Source organism: Macaca thibetana, chromosome 11 (genome assembly GCF_024542745.1).
Source record: "Macaca thibetana thibetana isolate TM-01 chromosome 11, ASM2454274v1, whole genome shotgun sequence".
In the NCBI taxonomy this organism is placed as follows: Eukaryota; Metazoa; Chordata; class Mammalia; order Primates; family Cercopithecidae; genus Macaca; species Macaca thibetana.
Window position 1 is genome coordinate 105,628,878 of NC_065588.1, and position 21,847 is coordinate 105,650,724.

General features: G+C 43.6%; 1 protein-coding gene across 4 annotated transcripts in view; it reads left to right on the plus strand.

Moving 5' to 3' along the window:
- The window catches only part of UBE3B (ubiquitin protein ligase E3B), a 65,729-nt gene that overhangs the window by 4,736 nt on the left and 39,146 nt on the right, over positions 1 to 21,847 (plus strand). For all 4 annotated transcript variants that reach the window (XM_050749662.1, XM_050749664.1, XM_050749665.1 and 1 more), the window contains 12 exons: positions 764 to 945; positions 1,093 to 1,213; positions 3,228 to 3,287; positions 3,683 to 3,787; positions 5,752 to 5,848; positions 7,092 to 7,177; positions 8,158 to 8,240; positions 14,827 to 14,932; positions 15,242 to 15,362; positions 16,946 to 17,123; positions 18,681 to 18,844; positions 20,331 to 20,498. In XM_050749662.1, coding sequence (XP_050605619.1) covers positions 785 to 945; positions 1,093 to 1,213; positions 3,228 to 3,287; positions 3,683 to 3,787; positions 5,752 to 5,848; positions 7,092 to 7,177; positions 8,158 to 8,240; positions 14,827 to 14,932; positions 15,242 to 15,362; positions 16,946 to 17,123; positions 18,681 to 18,844; positions 20,331 to 20,498 — 1,450 coding nt within the window. In that variant the 5' untranslated portion in view covers positions 764 to 784. The remainder of the gene's footprint in view (positions 1 to 763; positions 946 to 1,092; positions 1,214 to 3,227; positions 3,288 to 3,682; positions 3,788 to 5,751; positions 5,849 to 7,091; positions 7,178 to 8,157; positions 8,241 to 14,826; positions 14,933 to 15,241; positions 15,363 to 16,945; positions 17,124 to 18,680; positions 18,845 to 20,330; positions 20,499 to 21,847) is intronic.

Sequence of the window (21,847 nt, forward strand, 5' to 3'; positions counted from 1 at the left end):
CTTAGTATATAATTTAGAGCTTCTCTTCAGAAAAGCATCTGTTAGTGGACAGGACCAGTTCTGCAGTAAAGTCTTTACTGGTCCTTGGCAGGATGGTAACTGTAAGGACAATGCAATAGGCTGTACATAAAACCAAATATATTAAATGTCATGGACTGTCTTGCATTCTGAAATGCGTACCTTTTGCTTTGTTAATGTTAAAATGGGCCTTTCTTTATTGGGTGCTGTCACAAAGTAGGCACCAGTAAATATTTATTTAGTGAATGGATGAATACGATAATGATGACAGCAAATAATCATGTTTGATTTTTCCCTCGAGTCCTTACTTGGCAAAGTAAAAGCTGACTTCTCAGTTTTGGTTTCCCAAATACTGTGGACTATTCCAGAAAATTCAGATATCTGGGAATCTTTGACCTACAGGATACCTGGTTTGAATTAGAGCTTTATGGGTGGGATTGATTCATTTTTTGTTCATTCGTAAAGCTGGACCTGCCCTTATCCTATGCCAGGTGCTGTTCTCTTTTCCTTAAGAATGAGATTATTTAATACAGGATGTAGCATCCCTGGTCTTGGTGAATTGCATGAAAGAGCCTGTGGGAGGTTTGGACTTGCGCCGGAGAGCTGTTAGTACTTTGGAGGGTGTTGACAGGTCCTGAGTATCTCTGCTGCCCAGGTCCCTGCCCACCCTCTGCTCTTGAGCCTCTTTCTGTGTGTGTTTTCCAGACAACAATCTACAACACCTACTTCCCCATTTTCCTTGCAGGGTTTGTGCAAGTTTGCAAACATGTTCACCCTGTCTCAGACCTCGAGAGCATGGTTCATCGATAGAGCCCGTCAGGCACGAGAAGAAAGGCTTGTGCAGAAGGAGCGGGAGCGGGCAGCTGTCGTGATCCAGGCCCACGTCCGGAGTTTTCTCTGTCGGAGTCGACTGCAGAGAGATATCAGGTAAGGGCTAGGATCTCCCTAGCACATGCTTCTCTGGCTCCCAATGAATGGCAGATACATGAGGTTTTTCTTAAGAGTGCTTGAAAAGCTTTCCAGGTGCTACAAGCTCTTAATTTAGAATGTCTTTTTTTGCCCTTTCCTTTCTAGGAGAGAGATTGATGACTTTTTTAAAGCAGATGACCCTGGGTCCACTAAAAGAAGTGCACTTTGTGTTTTTAAGATTGCCAGGAAACTGCTATTCGTATTCAGAATCAAAGAGGATAACGAGGTAAAACGATAATACCAAACATGTATAGTACTTCCATATGTCAGATCTTTTATAATTATTAATAGTAACTCAGTTTGTTCTTATAGCAGCTTTATGAAGTAGTTACTATCACCCCCACATCCTGTCCCTTTTGTTTTCTTGGGACCTGTTTTGGAGGGATTATGCCCAGTGCTTTCAGGAATCTTTTCACATTGACCATTATAAGCACAAGTTGAAATCAGATGCATGCAAGAGCCAGGAAGTTTAGGTAAATGAGTAAAAAAAACCATATATGAGATAAAACATAATACAAAATACAAATCATATTAAACGGTAACTAACAGGCAGCAGTGGTGAGGACATCAAAGGAAGTAGCAGGGTCTGTGGCCTGCCCCATCCACGGGGAGCAGCTATTACACAGCTTGGTGGTGGACTCATACTCTGAATTTTTTTTTTTTTTTTTTTTTTTTTTTGAGACAAAGTCTCTCTCTGTCGCCAGACTGGAGTGCAGTGGCGCAATCTCGGCTCGCTGCCAGTCTTCACCTCCTGGGTTCAAGCAATTCTCCTGCCTCAGCCTCCCAAGTAGCTGGAACTACAGGCATGTGCCACCATGCCCAGCTAATTTTTGTGTTTTTAGTAGAGATGGGGTTTCACCATGTTAGCCAGGATGGTCTCAATCTCTTAACCTCATGATCCGCCCACCTCAGCCTCCCAAAGTGCTGGGATTACAGGCATGAGCCACTGCACCCAGCCTCTGATTTTTTTTTTTTAAAGACATGCCAAAGATCTGAGTCTTTATCCTCAATGTTCATGCATTCATTCATTTTCTGAGACAGGGTCTCACTGTCGCCCAGGCTGGAGTGCAGTAGCACTATCACGGCTCACTATAGTCTTAACCTCCTGAGGCTCAAACGATTCTTCTACCTCAGCCTCCTGAGTAGGTGGGACTGCGGGTGTGTGCCACCACATGCAGCAAATTTTTGTATCTTTTGTAGAGATAGGGTTTTACTATATTGCCCAGGCTGGTCTCAAACTCCTGGGCTCAAGTGATCCACCTTCCTCAGCCTCCCAAAGTGCTGGGATTACAGGTGTGAGCCACCATCAATGTTCTAATTTGTAAATCTTGGCAATTAATTTGAAATTTTTTAAATATCCTGCAAATCATACAAAGGATGCCAGTTTGCACCTTAGGGATTAGAATGATCAGCCTAAAAAATATAATCCCAGGAAAGCAGCTAGTTACCTGTAATAGTACTAACAATGCCATTGAGGCATGTCTCCATGTTACCAGCTGTTAGGCATTCACTATTGCTAAGCTTCACATTGTGCCAACCCTCTCTAGGCACTGGGCCCTTGGGAGGAAACAGGACACGCAAGGTCTCTACACTCATGGAGCTCATAGCCCAGCAAGAGAGGGAGGGCTATGCAGGCAGTGAACACATGATTATGTAGATGAGGACAGATAAGCTGGAGGAGGTGACCCTCATCTTACAGAGAAGGAAACTGCAGCTCAGTGTGAAACTGCTGCCCAGTATCACATGGTTTAAGGGCGGATCCAGGATTGGTATAGCCAAAATGGAACCTGTTTTCTAGTTTCCACTTTTCTTCCTTTTGCATTACAGGATAAAAATGATGAAAGGCTGCTGTCTCTGAGGCAAAATCAGTATCCATGGTGCTTAAGAAACAGTAAACTGGAGAGCCCAGTTGAAGAGACAGCAGCAGGCCTGCAGGAATCCAAGTCCAGTTGGCCAGATTGATATTGTTTTTTGAAAGAAGCTTCAATTTGGATTTTTATGTGAAATATACCAGTTTCTAAAACATTTCTATAGGGTTCCTCCAGCTCTTGGGCCACCCGTTGGAGAACCCTTTAGTCTTTCTGACCTTCAGTATCCTCATCTGTAGGAAGGAACTGCATGTGATTATGTCTGTGAATCACCTGGCATAATACCTGCACATGCCAGGTACCCGCCGAAGGCTTGTTTTCACTTTTTGATGGGTTGTGGGAATGTATAACACCCAGTGTGTCTCTTTGCAGAGATTTGAGAAGTTGTGTCGCAGCATCCTGAGCAGCATGGATGCTGAGAATGAGCCAAAGGTAAGTGGATGGGAGCCGCAGTGTCTCCCACAAGCTCTTAAGGGCCAACCTACTGGACTCTGAAAGTTCCTATTGAATGTTAGGACCAATTCACACACAAATGCAAATAGGTAGTGGATGGAAAACATTACCAAAGTACAAATGATTCCTTAGTTTCTTCATGATCCAGGTAGCTACGTTCTGCTCTTGCCACAACACAGAATAGTAAGTTTTCTTACTAGGCTGTTTTGTCTTTGGGTTTAGTGTTAAAATAAGTCCTGTTTGCAGCTTATTCATTCAGGTCCACTGCTTTGTCTGGCACTGGACCTAACTAATAGGTCCAGTTCCAACAGTTAGAGCATATGTGATATGATCTCTATAACAGCCCATGACATTCCTCTTTTTCCCACCTATAGGTGTGGTATGTGTCCCTGGCTTGTTCTAAGGACCTCACGCTCCTTTGGATTAAACAGATCAAGAGCATTCTGTGGTACTGCTGTGATTTTCTCAAGCAGCTCAAGGTAAAAAAAAAAAAAAAAAAAAAAAAAAAAAAGGCAAAACCAGAAACAATAAATACGTCATTTTCACCTGTAGACTTTAGTCTGTATTTTCAGAGTCCCTATCAATCAGAGTTGCTAGCTGAGCCCTGTTCTGGAAGAGAGGAATTTTGATGCTGTTATCAATATGAACCCTTCTTTGGTGTGTGTTGGACCCTTAACCCGCTTGCCACGCCACAGCCTCCATGCCAGGGAATCTGTCACTTTCCTTCCTGTTCATTTAATGTAATCAGTACTTTATGATCTACATTATTATACTAGTCAGGCCTCAGCAAGGAAGAGAATGTTGTGCTCTAGAATATATTCAGTAACATGGCAGCTGGGGATAAGGAGAGCCAGGGGTTTCTGGATTCTCCCTCTCATTCTTTTCTCTCATCCCTGTTCCCTTTTGGGGTCACCTCGTCCTTTCCTGCTATAATCATGGCAACCACCAGTTTTGACTTTATAGTCTTACCCTGTCTTGACTAAAGGGAAGAGAGGTCTCCCGACCCGTTCAAAAATCCAGGTTTCTTGTAGGTCCAGTGGAATCCTGGGTTCACCTCTGAACCAGTCAAAGTGGCAAGAGGAATGGGGTACTGTCACTAGCCCAGCCTGGTCCTGTGCTCCCCCACCCCCTTCAGTGTTCTGAAAAGGATGGACAGGGGTGTGAGCAGACATATACAGGAGCCTTTTCTACTTTGCACATAGGGAGAGAGAGGTTTCAGGGACAGAGGCTTGGCAAGGACACAGCTCAGTAATGGAACGAAAGTCCCTGGACCGCCCCCCATGCCAGTAATAATCCATTCCCAGCCATCCCTCTTTGGGTGCTCAGGAATGGCTCTTGCCAATAACACAGCCAAGGCAGTGGCCAGCAGCAAGCCACACCTGGCTTGTCAGGTGAGACATGGCTTAGGGCAGGGTTTCTACACTATGTTGCTTGGAGCCCTGGGAGTCCACCAAAATGACTCAGGGCCAAGTGGGCAGGGTATTTCCCTACCTGCACTCTGCCAGGCAGATCCTTGTTTATCTGTTCTCTGTGTGTACATTCCACAACAGATTGTTCTTTGAGGAGAGGCTCTTCTATTTTGAACAAACAAAAATTTATGCAAAGAAATAGACATCAGGAGAAAAAGGGCCCTGACTCTGGAGCCAGGAATATGTGAAATTCAGTCCTGATTCCACTGCTAATTTCCCACGTGACCTTGAACAGGCTGCTTCCCCTCTCTTACTGTCAATGAGCTTAGGGTTTTGAACTCAGTGGTCTCCAAGGTTGTCTCCAAGGTCCCTTCCAGGTGGACCTGCTATACGGTCTGTGGGCCTAGAAAGCAGTCAGGCCTTTTGCTTAACTTACACTTGGTGAAACAATGAACTGTCATCAAAATTAGAACAGCAGCCAACATTACATGGAGTTATCTATGTGCCAGGTACTGTTCTTAGTGCATTGTATGCATTAATCCATTTATTTCTCACAACAACCCTATGAGGAAAGCAGTGTTATTGTTTCTGGTCAACAGATGAGGAAACTGAGGCACAGAGAGGTTAAGAAACTTGCCTAAGCTCACACAGCTAGTAGGTGGTGAAGTCAGAAGGCTGAGCCCAGAGTCCCAGTCATGCTCAATTGCATTTCTGCTCTGTTTCTGCAGAGTTCAGACAGACAGGCAGGCACATGTACATATAGCAAGCCAGCCCTGGTCATCTTGTTTTCTAGGGATTCTCAGTTCTCTGTTCCTAGGAATATATGATTCCATGGTCAAGCACGAGAGTGTCAAATTTCTTGTTATTTAACTCCTGAAGTGGTCATTGCCCAAGAGAAAAAGAATGAAGACTGACTTATAATCCTGACTCAGTGATTCCAGGCTGAGTGCCCATAGAGCACTTGTAAAGTGAACACTTCACTGTCTGGAATCAGAGGACCTGTGTCTTAATCTTGCTGTGTTTATTGTTTCCAGCCTGAAATCCTGCAAGACTCCCGACTCATCACCCTGTACCTCACGATGCTTGTCACCTTCACAGACACTTCAACATGGAAAATTCTTCGGGGAAAAGGTCTGTGGGACTTGCTTCAAAATATTCTGTAATGAACATTTCCACAGAGAGTTCAGGGACCTTTTTTTCTTTGTAAGAAACATTTTTGCCACCACAAGCTTCAGGGAAGGCCCTGAGACCATATCAATGAGGATGCCCTTGGCACTGACCATCAGACTGCGTCACAGTATCCAGAATCCATTCAGCATTGTGTGCTGTACTCTACCCTTCTTTGAATTTACATTCAAAGGCATGGTTCTTCTGATCTTAATTTTTATAATTCCTACAGTGCCTTAGCCTCCAAGTGATAACATTCACTTAAGCCTCGTCATTTTACTTGGAAAATCATTAGGTTGTGAATAATTCCATTTTGCCGATAAAATTTGCATTATAAACTGCCTCCTTCCCTGGTAAGTGTCCTTAGCCCCATGTGTTTCATATGGTCGTTTCATTCATCTGTTCAACAAGTAGCCCATAAGTGCCAGATGCCGCTAGGCACTGAAGAGACGGAGATAAGCAAAACAGAAAGGGGCGTTGCCCTCCGGGGACTTTAGGTGCTCCCTTCCTCACAGAACTTAATGAGGAAAACAGGCATTAAATAGATGTTGCTCATAGATATAAAATGACAATAATGTGTTAAGTGCTTGGAAGGAAGCCTGCAAGAGAAATGAGAGTGTCCAGTAGGGTGGAGAGGCCTTGCTTGGTCTGAGGCTCTAGCTTTCCTGAAGAAGTGGTGTGTGAGCTGAGAGCTGGAGAGAGAGCTGGGATTCACAGAGTGAAGAGCAGGGATGAAGCAGAAAGCAGGGGAAGCTATGCAAAGGCTCCAGGTCAGCAAGGAGGGTTTATTTCAGGCATGACCCTGGCCTCTTGGAGGGAACCCAAAAATTGTTGAGTTCTGGGCCCTGCCCAGAAGCTCATGTCCCATTGAGGAGAGGAGGCATCCCTCCAGAGAAGACAGTGCCAGGCCCTAGGAGAGAATTAGAAAAGGTGCTACAGGAGCTCAGAGGCCAGAGACATCACTTCTGGCTAGGGGCGTGACGGGACCCATCAATCAAGAGGTGACACTTGAGCCAGGCCTTCCAGGAGGGATAGAGTTCCAAATACACATTGCTTCCCTGTGCTCTGGCACCAGGCCTAAGGGAAAAGGAAGGCAAGCCAGGGGCATCTCATTTCTTAGGGCCTTAGGTGTGGGACACAATTTCCTGTCCCACATCAACAGTCACATTATGGCAAGAGATTTTTTTGTTCTCACTGTTTTGTTTAGGTGAAAGTCTTCGACCAGCGATGAACCACATTTGTGCAAATATAATGGGACATCTCAACCAGCATGGATTTTATTCTGTGCTGCAGGTCTGTGACCCCTGCCCCGCAGTGTGCAACTTCCCCACTCTCTAACACCTGCAGTTGGATTTTTACATTTGCGTTCAGCATACCTGGTGCCCTCCTCAGAAACGCTTTTCATAGGAAGAGCTTGATGCCTGCTGTCCTCTTCTTCCTTCCCCTGCTTTGTCTCACTTGTGGGTCAGGTAAAGGGAGGACAGTGGTGCTGGGATCCCCTGAGTGCTCTATGTTTTTGGCTGCAAGGGTAATCAGTCTTTTGACATTTAAACTCTGGAAGGAGACCTCAGGGCTTGTTCCCTCAGATTCCTTCTTGGTTGATGTCTAGAATCATATTTCTAGCTCTGTGTCCTCAAACAGTCTTTTCCACTTCATACCTTGTTGTGCCATACCATACCTGTAGGGAATCGTTAAGAAAGCCTGATTGCTGCTTAAAGGCACTATGGAATTCTTGAGTTTGAGAAGTAATGTTGATTTTGCCCTTCCTTCTACCTAGCACTGTGATGGGCTGTTTCCTGATTTGGTTTCACATACTCCTCGCAACAACCCTGTGAGGTGGTCTGTTGGCAGAAGCTGGTATGACTGGCAGTTGTCTCACTAGAGGAAACTTCTACTTCACACCATAATTGAACGGCTTCTAAAATAATGTGTCTTTAAATTTTAAGTCTGGCATTATTTTTATTAGCTGTTTTTTTAACTTTATTATTAAAGAATTTCTAACCATAATATTCAAAGTAGAGAAAGAGTGGTAGAGTTAACCTCATTACCCAATACGTTCTTCCCTTTCCTCTTATAAAAACACTGCATACGGTTTTTTTGGTCTTTTTTTTAAGAGACAGGTTGCTCTGTCACCCAGGCTGGCCTCAAGGAATCCTCCTGCCTGGCTCAAAGTTTTTTTATCTGAAGGACTCATTTTAGTTTTTTTGCTTTTTTATGTACAAATGAATATAAAGTTGGTATCATCCGCTGACCAATTAAAACGTTCTTTTCAGGTATTGTTAACCCGTGGCCTGGCAAGACCCCGTCCTTGTCTATCCAAAGGCACTTTAACAGCAGCCTTTTCTCTAGCATTGCGGTGAGTAAGAAACCATAGCTGAGGCGTTGGCATGTTCTTGAATGCTTCCTCCTCTTGGTTTTTCTTTCTCTCGTTACTGGTATTAGGTATAGACTTGCCCACTTTGTCAGAATTTAAGGGAAACGTTGTTCTTAATGAAAGTGAATACATTTGTGACTGCTCAAACTTTTTCTTAATCTTAAGTCTTGAATATTAATCTTCAGCCCTGAATATTATTGCAGTGTGATCTTTGGAAACTATTCAAAATTAATTTCTTTTATCTAAAAGAGACCAAAATGCAATCATTTTTCCTTTTGAAGTTTTAATTGACAAAACAAAAAACCTAAGAGCCAGAAGAAGCCCGACAAAGGGCAGGGTGAGAGGATTAAGGAAGTAATGTGAACGCGCATGTAAAATATTAGAATTTGGAGGACCAGAGAAGAGGTAATATTTGCCTTCACTTAGTTTAGAGATGTCAAGTACTGAAGAAGCTAAGTAATTCCTTATGGAAATTATACCTGCAATTCTGAGAATTACCAAATGTAAAACACCATGCTTATTCATAGGTCCAGAACATGTTTAAACTGTCGAGGGGAACACTAGCTTGGGGAGATGTTAATAATCCTGGAAGAGTGTCATGGTGGAACCAGCTTGGTGAAAGCTGCTGCTCTGCCCCATCTGTGGATCTATAGTACACCTTGATGCTGAGAGCCCTGAGAAGTCCTGCTATGCTAGCCGAACCCCATGGGCTTATTAACCCGGGGTTGGCCCAAACATATCTGAGCATGGAATACCCCTACCTTGTTTTTTGGATGACGTCGATATCCCATGAAATCATTTTCCATGTAAAACCTATTTGAAAAATGATGGGCTAGAGCATGGGTTGGCCAAATTTTCTAGAAAGAGCTGGATAAATATTTTCAGCTCTCTGGGCCATACAGCCTCTGTCACAACCACTCTGCCATTGCATCTTGAAAGCAGCCGTAGATTGTACAGACACAAATGAGCATGACTGTGTTCCAGTAAAACTTTATTTACAGAAATAGGCCATAGTTTATAAAACACCTGGTCTAGACTGTGCTTTCCACTAACCACTAACCACAGGGGGCTGTTTAAATGAAAATGTATTAAAGTTAAATAAAATGAAGAATTCACTTCCTCAGTTGCATTAGCCACATTTCAAATGCTCAGCAGCCACACGTAACTAGTGGCAGTTGTGTGGGACAGCACCAATATAGAAAACTTCCAGGATCACAGAAAGTTCTGTTGGACAAGGCTGACCTAGAGCAGGTCTGTCCATTGGAAATATAGTTAGAGCCGTATTTAAAAAGTCAAAAGAGACCAGGCACGGTGGCCCACGCCTGAAATCCTAGCACTTTGGGAGACCGAGGTGGGCAGATCATTTTGAGCTCAGGAGTTCGAGACCAGCCTGGGCAACATGGCCAAACTTCATCTCTACAAAAAATACAAACATTAGCTGGGCATGGTGGCATGTGCCTGTGGTTCCAGCTACTCAGGAATCTGAGGTGGGAGGATCCCTGGAGCCAGGGAAGTCAAGGCTACAGTGAGCCATGATCGAGCTTCTCCAGCCTGGGTGACAGAGTGATACCTGGTCTCAAAAAAAAAAAAAAGTCAAAATAAAAGGGAAATGTAGTATAATGATATATTTTTATTTAAGCTAATATATCCAGAATGTTATTTTTACATGTAATCAATATTTTAAAATTATTTTAATTAAAATTAAATAATGTGTTACATTTTTCTCTTCATGCCAAGTCTTCAAAAGTGTTATGTACTTAGAGCACGTCTGAATTTGGACCAGCCACATTTTTAAGTGCTCAGTAGCCACATGTAGCCAGTGGCTACCACATTAGACCACATGCTTCTGGAAGCTAGACCCTTACACAGAAGAACGGGATGTAACCAGTTATGCTATCATTAGTTACAGAAGTAGAGCTAATTACCTAATAGACAATTGTGCCTTCATTTCATACTTTTAGAGAAGTTACGTGAGTTGTATTTAATGAGCCCTAATGTCTAGGTACAAACAGGTTTTCCCAGAAGCCTAAGAAACAGATTCACTGCAACTGTCCCTACCCAAGTCACCTTGTGGGGCAGCTCATTCCAGCAGCATTGCCCGCTGTCCTCTGGCAGACACAGTGAAGGTCAGCACACTGAGGCCTGAACTCTCAAACTCAGGAGCAGCTCTGCCTCCCCCTCCACCTCCAGAGACACAAGGTCTAGGAGCACCTCACTTTTCTTTCCTGTCCAGCATCCTTCCCCTGCCCCGGTGTGGTTGTAATTCACATGTGGTTCACCAGCATGCTCACATCCAGTCATTCTACCACACTTAAATTCTCCTTTAAGAATATAACCAACAGCCGTCCTTGTAGTTTTTCTTCTCTGTATGTATTAGATTCCATTGAATCACTTGTTAAGGCCAGGCTACTCTAAAGCCTTTTTCCCAAATAGTACTTTTCCCCTCTGAATGTTTGTGTATAATTGAACACAATCAGGACCTTTTAAAATAAGATATCAGTGGTTTCATCATACAGGAGTATAGTGAAAGTCTGTAAAATTGTCAGTGGTGTGCCAAGACATGATCACTAAATCCTGAAATATGAATAGCTAACATTTATGGGCCACACATTGTTCTAAAACTTTTACACATGTTAACTGACTCCTCACCACATTCTCTTACCTCCATTTTATTTATTTATTTGTGAGACAAGGTCGTGCTTTGCCATCAAGAGTGGAGTGCAGTGGCGTGATCAGAGCTCACTGCAGGCTCAAACTCCTGGGCTCAAGCCATCCTCCCACCTCAGCCTCCCGTGTAGCTAGGGCTACAGGCACATGCCCAGCTAATTTTTTTATTTTTAAAATTTTTGTAGAGATGGGGTCTCACTATATTGCCCAGGCTGCTCTCAAACTCCTGGCCTCAAGTGATCCTCACGCCTCAGCCTCTCAAAAAGTGCTGGGATTATAGGAGTGAGCCACCACATGTGGCTTTTCTCCAGTTTATAGATGAGGAAGCTAAGGCCCAGAGAAGTTAAACTGTTTGCTCTTGGTCACACAGCAGGAGTGGCCAGGCCAGAAACTAAACCCAGGTTATTTAACTCCAGAGCTCATACTCTTTCTTCTTATTCTTTGTACTTGCCTCACATGTTGGACACGTTTTTGTATTCTAAGAATAATATATTTTATGTTGGTAAATAGCACGTGGGAACCTTCCCAGACTTGCCCTGTTCCTCACACTGCCATGGCATTGATTATCTGGACCCCTAGTTTGCCCAGGCACCTAGTCATGTACCCACTAGTCCTGGCTTCTGTTTTTCCCCGTATGCCTGCCCAGCTCCCTGGTTGTACTCTGAGCTCTCTGTTAGCAGGGACTGTGCGTCAGTCATACCTCTTTTGTTTATCCTCCCCACCCCCCCCCAACCATGTCTAGCCATGATATTAAACATTCGACTAAGCGGTCCACTTACAGACTTTGTCACCCAGGGGTGCTTAAATGCAGCAGCTACAGGTGGGCTAAAGAAAGATTCTGTTGACCTCATGCTGGGAAAATCAGTAATAAGAAATTGAGGGAAATGTAGGAGTGTTTGCAGTGTCTGTGGTTTTTGAGTCTGGCCTCATGCAGACTCAAAAGATCACACCCCTCCAAACATTGAGGCAGCCCTGCAGTCCTATAATGCTTCCACTGATATTTGCTCCCAGTCAGTCAGGCCAGATTACTTAGGGATATGGCCCAGGATGGAATCCATAGGTTTCTGTGAGAACCACCAGAGAATGCCACAGCCCTTTGTGCCCTTGAAACAATGCAGTCCCTTCCTTGCAAATGCGAAGTGACTGGTTGTAGTTTCAGCAGCATTCTCTGTGGTTTGTTTTTCTTCTGTTTAGGGAATTGTGCTGTTCTGTTTTAAACTTCTTTCTAACATGCAGAAAACAACATGGTTCTCTTTTCGTGTGCCCCACTCAGATCAGAGAGGTTAGCTTGGTTGGTTAGCCTCATCTAGAGAAGTGGTGAACATAGGTACTGATATTTTCAACATTTCAGCCTCATAAAATGTCCTTGTTCCAAAAATGGTACTCTTGAAAGTGAAAGTGTATAGTGTGAATTCTGAGAGCCTAAATACCACTAACACCTCTGCTCATTGCTATTGGAGCACGTTAGCTAGAAGAAACCTTTTTTCCCTCTGCAAGTTGTTCTCTTACCTTTTTTTCTGCATGACCTCTGAGTGATTTTTTAAAATAACTTTATTGAAGTCTAATTCACATCTCATACACTTTATTCATTTAAAGCATACCATTCCCTGGCGTTTAGTATGTTCACAGAATTGTGCAACCATCGCCTGCCGAGACCAACTTGGTCGGGGAGAGCCTAACCCAGCAGTGCTAGAGGAATTAAAGACACACAGAAATACAGAGGTGTGGAGTGGGAAATCAGGGATCTTGCAGCCTTCAGAGCTGAGAGCCTTGAACAGAGATTTACCCATGTATTTATTGACATCAATCCAGTGATAAGCATTGTTTCTATAGATTATAGATTAACTAAAAGTATTCCTTATGGGGAAACAAAGGGATGGGCTGAAATAAAGGGATGGGTTGGGCTAGTTATCTGCAGCAGGATCATGTCCTTAAGGCACAGATCGCTCATGCTATTGTTTGTGGTTTAAGAATGCCTTTAAGTGGTTTTCCGCCCTGGGTGGGCCAGGTGTTCCTTGCCCTCATTCTGGTAAACCTACAGCCTTCCAGCCGTGGGTGTCATGGCCATCACGAACATGTCACAGTGCTGCAGAGATTTTGTTTATGGCCAGTTTTGGGGCCAGTTTATGGCCAGATTTTGGGGGCCTATTCCCAACCATCACCACAATCTAATTCCATTAATATTTTATCACCCTGAAAAGAAACCTAATACCCATTAGCAGTCACTCCCTCTTCCCCTCTCCCCAGAACCCCTGGCAACAACTAATCTACTTTCTATCTCTTTGGATTTGCCTGTTCTGGACATCTCACATAAATGGAATCATATAACATGTGGTCTTTTGCTACTGGCTTTTTTCACTTCGCATATTATAATCAGAGTTCATCCATGTTGTAGCACGTATTAGTACTTCATGCATTTTTATGGCCAAATAATACTCCATTATATGGATATACCACATTTGAGTTGTTTCTGCTTTTTGACTGTTATAAATGATACTGCTATGAACATTTATGTACAAGTTTTTGTGTAGACATATGTTTTCATTTCTCTTGGGCATATTCCCAGGAGTAGACTTACCTGGGTTATGTGGTAACTCCATGCTTAACCTTTTGAAGAATTGCCAAATTATTTTCCAAAGCGCCTGCACTATTTTACATTTCCAGCAGTAGTATGTGAGGGCTCCAGTTTCTCCACATCCTTGTCAACACTTGTTATCTGTCTTTTTTATTTAGCCATCCCAGTGGGTGTACAGGGATGTCTCACTGTCGTTTTGATTTACAACTCCCTGTGATGTACTAGCTAGTGATGTTGAACATCTTTTCATGTATTTATTAACCATTTGTCTGTCTTCCTTGGAGAAATGTATGTTTAGATCCTTCGTCCACTTTTTAATTGGATGTTTCATCTTTTATGAGAGTTGTGAATTCTTTATGTGCACTTTTCAGAAAAGTGATCTGCAGGTGTTTCCTTCCATTCGATGGGTTGTCTTTTCACTTTCTTGATAGTGTCTTTTGAATCACAAAAGTTTTAAACTTTGAAGAAGCACAACTTACCTACTTTTTTTCTTTTGACACTTGTACTTTTAGTGTGATGTCTCAGAAATCATTGCCTAACCTGAAATCTCAAAGCTGTGTTTTCTTCTAAGAATTTTATAGTTTTAGTTATGAAGCTAGCATTTAGGTCTGTGGCTCATTTCATTATTTTTTACGTATGGTGTGGGATAGGGATCATTATTTAATAGTATTTATCTTTTTTTTGATTATGGAAGCAATGCATACTTATTATAGAAAACCTAGGTAAAGCAGAAAAACATAAAAAAGAAAAACATTTCTCATGATTATACAACCAGAGATACATTGTTGACTTTATCTGTCACCTCAATCTTTTTAAAATGTATCTATATTTATGTTTATTTCGAAACATTATATCTATATATACTTATATATAGTATATGTACTATATGTAAACTATATATGCTTAACTGCTTAACTGAAGTATGAGTTACTAGTGAGTCGTCACAGAGTGAACACACCTGGGTAAGCACCACCCAATAGAGAAATCGATTATACCAGCACTCCCTCCCCATCACAAACTCCTTCCTCTTCCATGTATGTAGTTTCTCATCCTACCTTTTTTTTAAGTTGATTATAGCATGAGCATTCTTTTATGTCAGTAAAATTTCAAAACTGGTTTTTCATAGCTGCACAGTCTGGCATCAGCAACTGTACCATCACTGACTTGCCCATTTCCCTAGTGTGTGTCCCCAGTTTCAGCCTTCAGTTTTCTCAGAAATCCCATGCAGAATAATTTCTAGGGATTTGAGCACATTGGTGGGGTTGTGCTTTTGTTCTGGATGCACATGGAGACCCTGTCTGAATGAGCGGATCTGTCTGTGTCTAGCCCTGTGATTGCTGCACAGTTCTCAGACAATCTGATTCGGCCATTCCTCATCCACATCATGTCTGTGCCTGCTCTGGTGACTCATCTCAGCACAGTGACCCCTGAGGTAAGCAGGCTTTGTGAGTTCCCCGCGAAAACCCAATTGTGTTTTTGCTTTTCTTCTTAGATATCAGAAAGTAAAATGGCTTCTCTGCTTATTTCCACACCTCCCTTTAATGTTCTTTGGGACCAGTGGCCATGATAGACACACTTGTGTTAGTAGCCCAAAGAAGTGGGTTCTCGTCTGTCCATTTTCTTCTTGGTGTTTACTAGCACATCCCGCATAACCAGGGGTGATCTGCAAGTGATCAGGTTCACTCTCTACAGGAAACTGTTCCTGGCAGTTTCTGATTTAACGGTTGGCCATTGTTTGCAGCGCCTCACTGTTTTGGAATCCCATGACATGCTTCGTAAATTCATCATGTTTTTAAGAGACGAAGATCGATGCCGTGACGTATGTGAAAGTTTAGAAGGATGCCATACGCTTTGTCTAATGAGTGAGTATCCGTGGCTGGAACTTGACTGTGTCCTGGCCATCAGGGAAAGCTCAAGTGTTTTGCCTGTCACTATTCTAGAGATTTGGTGGTTTTTTATAACAGTTGGAAGTGCTTACAATAAAAAACACATATTTAGATAGACAGTTAAAATAGACACGTAAATTAAAATCACATGGAAAATATACTGGCCTGGTAAACTAGTTAAGTGACTGTTAATGAACATTAGATGTCAGCCTTTAGTTTCCTGGCAGTCAAGGAAAAAGTGGAAATGCGGTGTGAATTGCCTGGATAATTCTCGTCTCAAGGGAGAAGGGAGGGAGTAGTTAGGTGGGGCTTATATCAGAGCAGCGCCTGCATTACCTGTTTTACAGTGTTTTCATTGTAGATGGAAGAAAGGATTTGTTAATAGAAGCATCTGAGGCAGAGGCACAAAATTCTCCTTGCCTAAATTTATTTTAGATAGGAAAAGCTGGTTTTTTTTTTTTTTTTGAAGACAGGATCTCACTCTGTCACCCAGGCTGGACTGCAGTGGCACAGTCATGGCTCACGGCATCCTAGACTTCCCAGGCTTAGGTGGTGTCCCACCTCAGCCTCCTGAGTAGCTGGGACTACAAGCGCACACTACCATGGCCGACTAATTTTTGTATTTTTAGTGGAGACAGGGTTTTTCACCACATTGCCCAGACTAGTCTCAAACTTCTGGGCTTGAGCAATCCACACGCCTCAGCCTGTGGGATTACAGACTTGAGATAAAAACTTCCAGCCGGGCATGGTGGCTCAAGCCTGTAATCCCAGCACTTTGGGAGGCTGAGACGGGCGGATCACAAGGTCAGGAGATCGAGACCATCCTGGCTAACACGGTGAAACCCCGTCTCTACTAAAAAATACAAAAAACTAGCCGGGCGAGGTGGCGGGCGCCTGTGGTCCCAGCTACTCCAGAGGCTGAGGCAGGAGAAAGGCGTAAACCCGGGAGGCGGAGCTTGCAGTGAGCTGAGATCCGGCTACTGCACTCCAGCCTGGGCGACAGAGCCAGACTCAGTCTCAAAAAAAAAAAAAAAAACTTCCCTGGGGCCAAATTTCATGAGGAGTTTATGGTGCGAGTGTTCACATGAGGGATGTTGACTAACTGGTGAACGTTGAATAGCAGCGACTTCCCAGGACATTCAGATATTCTTCAAAGGCCATTTCTTATGTTGACCCTTGATTTTTAAGCATTAATATAATATTAAAATGTAATGCTAACTAAATATCACTTACCTCTGTGTGCCTGATATTTTACCTGCTACTTCATCCTCATATGGACAGTAGGGATCATCATTCCAATCTTACAAATGAAGAAACAAGTTTGAGACATGGGTAGACAGCCACAGCGCACTTTGTCTGTGGCAGAACCAGGATTTGAAGTCAGCTCTGCCTGTTTCTTATCTTTGCACCACATAGCAGCCTCCAGCACTGACAGGTGCCCCTTATGTGGAAATGTCTTCCTGCACATGGGATGTGGCCGCCTGAGCCACAGACAGGGAACAGGGCCGGGAGGCACCAGAGTGTTTGGGCCCATCACACTCAGCCTTCTCTCTCTCTAGGCAACCTCCTACACTTGGGCTCCCTCAGCCCCAAAGTGTTAGAGGAGGAGACAGATGGGTTCGTGAGTTTGCTCACCCAGATGCTGTGCTACTGTCAGAAGTACGTGTCCCAGAAGAAGTCCAACCTGACCCACTGGCATCCTGTCCTTGGCTGGTTCTCCCAATCTGTGGATTATGGGTGAGTCCCAGATGCAAATCGCTGTCTTTCTTGCCTCTCTCCCACCATCTTCTTCTTCCTTCTTTCTTTCTTCCAGCTTGTGGTGTTTTGTTTCTTATTACAAAAATAATACATATTCATTATATATTAATAAATTGTGAGTAAGAACAAAAGAGGATAAAGACCAGACCATTATCCCGTAAACCAAAGATAACTTGAGTGAATATCTTGTCAGTTTTCCTATCTAGAAATACTGATTGTTTTTTACAAAATTGAAATCATACTATTTTGTATTTTGTTCCTTCCATTCAGTTATGGACCTTATCAATGTTTTTTCTTCTTCACTGTCACTTTTATTGATTGACTAGACTGCCATATTTTGGAGATGCTAAAATAAGACAGATGATTCAAAGGGAATAGAAATCACCCAAAATCCTTTTCAAGAGGTAGAATATAAATTTTTAAAAGTTTAATTACGAACTTAAAAACATGAGAAACACTAGACTAGAAGAAGGGAGATCAAGTAAGGCACAGCTTCATGAATTTGAAACATCTACCTGAGCTGAGATAAAGTGGTTTCTGGAGAGAAACCAGCTCTGCTGCCCACCTGTTTTCTTGTTCACATATCTGCTCGAGGCATGGGGTCCCTGGCAGTTACCGTTGCAGCAGAAAACTAAAGGCCAGGGGAGGAAATCCCCAAATTTGCTCTTTTTTGTACCTGAGTGACATCCCTGGGTCCTATCTAGTTAAAAAAGACTCATTGCTAGGGAACAGCCTGCCCCAGCATGACACCCCAGCCTGAAGAGGATGGGGCGGAGGTGCTGAGAGTCAGGAGGCTGTGGGAGGTAAGCGAAGCAGAGCAGCACCTTCGCAGACAGCCTGCTCTCCGCTCCACTTCCTCTTCTTGGAGGGCTTGGACGACTTGCTTTGCCTCGCTTTCCTCATCTGAAACCTGGGGATAATTTTCACCATCCCTTTGATAGGGCTTTCTAGAAGGATTGAATGAGATAATGCATGTAAATCACCTACCAGCAGGCCTGGCCGTGCTCAGGGTTGGTGACTATTAACAATATGATGATCAATGTGGGAACCAGTAGGGGTGTCACCTCATCTTCTTGAGCAGGAAGGTGACAGCAGATTCCAGGAATTTGAGGGATGCTGAGTGCAGTGTGGAGTCAGGCAAGGAGCCCCTGGAAGGCAAGGAAACACTGAGGAGGCTGCTGAGTCATCTAGATTTGGCCCCCCACCACCTGCAGGCCAGCTGTGAGGAGGGAGGCCGTGCAGTGGGTACAAGATTGTTTTTGTCACCTGGGTGACAAGTGTCTTCGAGAAGAGTGTGACTCATGGAGCCTGGGGACCTGGGAAGGCAGACAAGATGAAGAGTCAATGCCCTTGACATACCAGACCCTCAGCAATGATTTGTTAGTTTCACTTTTTATTTTTGTAATCTTCTTTGCCATATTGAGTGCCAGGTCCTAGCTCCAGCTCCCAGAGGAAAGCCGTTAGGAGCTGTGTGGGCTGGCCCTGGCCCTGCGTCAGATGGAACTGACAGGCCAGGTCTCCTCTGCTCTCTCCTAGCCTTAACGAGTCAATGCATTTGATCACCAAACAGCTGCAGTTCCTGTGGGGGGTGCCTCTGATCCGGATCTTCTTCTGTGACATCCTGAGCAAGAAGCTGCTAGAGAGCCAGGAGCCAGCCCACGCGCAGCCAGCATCCCCCCAGAATGTGCTCCCAGTGAAGAGTGAGTGGTGGGAGCAGGCCCGACCCTGTCGCTCCGCTTGGCTGAAGTGCAGCTCCTGTTTCTTCCTGTGTGGATGTTCCACTGTGTTTGTGGGATGCTCTAACTTTGTTTTTGTTGTTGTTGTTCTTGTTGTTAGAGACAGAGTCTCACTGTATCACCCAGGCTGCAGTGCAGTGGCACAATCATAGCTCACTACAGCATCTAACTCCTAGGCTCAGGTGATCCTCCCATATCAGCCTCCCAAGTATAATAGCTGGGACTATAGGCGTGTACTGCCATGCCTGGCTAATTTTTTTTTTCTTTTGTAGAGATGGGGGCCTTACCTTGTTGCCCAGGTTTGTTTCCAATTCCTGATCTCAAGCAATCCGCCCACCTCAGCCTCCCGAAGTGCTGGGATGACATACATCAGCCACCACACCTGGCCTCTAGCTTGTTCCACAACAATTTTGAGGCTTGTTAAGTCGCTAAGTTCATATATAGCAAAACAAAAAATCCATAGGAATAGAAAACAAGGATTGGGGAAATAGAAATAAGTGAACACAATCAAGATTGGGTCATAAAAGCATATCCACACACATATGTTCCATTAGGGCCACTGTGGCTACCTGTGGACTTCAGTTTGGTGGTGAACGAACATGAAATGTTTCAGAAACCAACATGAAAAGGGATCTGTGGATGCTTTCTTCTAATTTCTTAGAAGTAGAGCTTTTCTGAGTTCTTAAGAAAATAAATTTCTCATGTGGGACTCCTTATAAAGGAGCCACTCACTGAACCACAGGCGGGGCTAGCACTTCAGTGGCTTTCCTGTCGCAGGGTCAGTAATGGGTTCCATGGGAAGGTTCTTGTCGCACACTCTTATAAAAAGTTATGGAAAGGCCACTAACGCATAATTTGACAGAGTTACCTGCCTGTGGTGGGTTTTCAGGTTCAGGATGTCTGTTCTTCTGCTACTCAGTGTGTTGCAAAACTCTGTCTCGTAGCTAGCAGTAAGCATGGACTCAGCAAATGTAACTCCAGCAGGATATCAATGGGAAGACTGAAAACAAAAGTAGAATATCATTCAAAACCAGGTGTCAGAACTAGAGGTGGTCATGCCTTACTTCCCTCTAAAGGCACAGAAAATAGAGATGTAGCCAGGGCCCCTGCCTTTGCCGCTCTTCCCCTAATATAGTCCTCTGAATTTTTACCATTGTGGGATTTGAAATTTGGTGATTTCCAGTGTAAGAATCCTATGTAAGATCTGAATATGCCTAGCTTATTCTGAGAAATTTTTGGATATTCAGAAGAGATCTTTGGATTGCACCTAAAAACCTGTTGTTAATGTTTTTCTAATTTATCCCAAAGAAATGCCTTAAATTGAGTGAGTTGCCCCACTGTCTGGCCTGGCTGTGCGTTTAGAGCTTTATTGAAATGCTCTTCCTTTTCCAGGGTGGGATTTGGCAGCTGGCTGAGCTGCTGCTCACATGTCTTCTTTTCTCCATGCCAGGTCTCCTAAAACGTGCTTTTCAAAAGTCGGCATCAGTCCGGAACATTCTCAGGCCTGTCGGGGGTAAACGGGTCGACTCTGCAGAAGTCCAAAAGGTTTGCAACATCTGTGTCCTCTACCAGACCTCGCTGACAACTCTCACACAGATCCGACTGCAGATACTCACAGGTTCGCAGTCCCCAAGGCATCTTCTACACCTCTCACGTTTGGCAGTTCGTCTTAGCAAAAGTTGATGTTTTTTTCTGGCTTTTTTGACTCAGAAAATAGATTCTGAAGGAGGGTGTTTTTTGAGCTGTTCCTCTTAGAAATTGATCCACCTCAGTTAAATTGCTCATGCTAACCTCAGTCATAAGCACTTCCATCCCATTCCTGTTTTGTGATTCTTATTTTAATTATGAAGTACAATTTACTTTTAAAAAGTTTTTATGTTTTCTGAGTAAAAAAACAAAAAAGATAGGGTTGCAAAAAAAAGAAAAAACTACTTTTAATTCCATAATCCAAAAACAATCAACTGTGCCTGAGTGTACTGCACATATAAAATAAATATATTTAAATTGAAATACATGGCGATATCCTTTCCTTTCCGGTAGTCATTTTACCATGTCACAAATTCTTTGAAAACCTTATCTTTATTGGCTGCATAGTATCTTATCACATGGATATGCCCAACATTTGCCTTTTTAGCTTAACATGGAGGAGAGCCCCCTCTGAGCACAGAACTGGGCAACACGGGCTTTTAGGTTGCAGCACAGTTGTTATGAATTGGTCTTACAAGTACAAAAGGCCTTTGTAAACCGTGAAAGCCTTTTGTTACATGAAGGATTAAGAACTTCTCTGCTGCATTTTACATTTTTTAGCATCATAAATCACTGCTTCTCTTTCACACTTATCCATTCTTCAAATATTTATTGAGCGCCCCTGTGTGCCAGGCACTGAGGATACAGAGGTGAACGAGACAGCCAATTTCTTTGTTCTCAAGGGGATTGTATTCAAGTAGTGGGGAGACCAAAAATAAGCAAGTAAAAAGTAGGTCTCATATAACAATGGGCACTGTGAAAATGAAAATGCTGAGAGACGATGCTGGCTTGGGCTGCAGCAGGATTTCTCAGCCTCAGCATTACGGACATCTTGGGCTGGCCCATTCTTTGTCATGAGGGGCTGTCTTGTGTGTTTTGGGATGTTTAGTAGCCCTGGTCCCTACTCATAGATGCCAGTAGCACCTTCTCAACCAGCTGTGACAGCCAAATATATCTTCACATTTGGCATTCAGCCAGATGCCTCCTGGGAGGCAAAACCATTCCTGGTTGAAAGCCACTGGCCTAGTGTAGTAGCAATGGAGATTAAGACAGGAGGATTTAGATTTGTTTTAGAGGTAGAAGATAGGGGTCTTACTGGTAGCTTGGATTTGGGAGTGTGAGGACCAAGGGATTTAAAGAAGATACCAGGTTGTTGGCCCAACCACCTGTGTGGATCGTAGCACCATTTGCCGAGCTGGGGAAGACCAGGGGGCAGGGCCT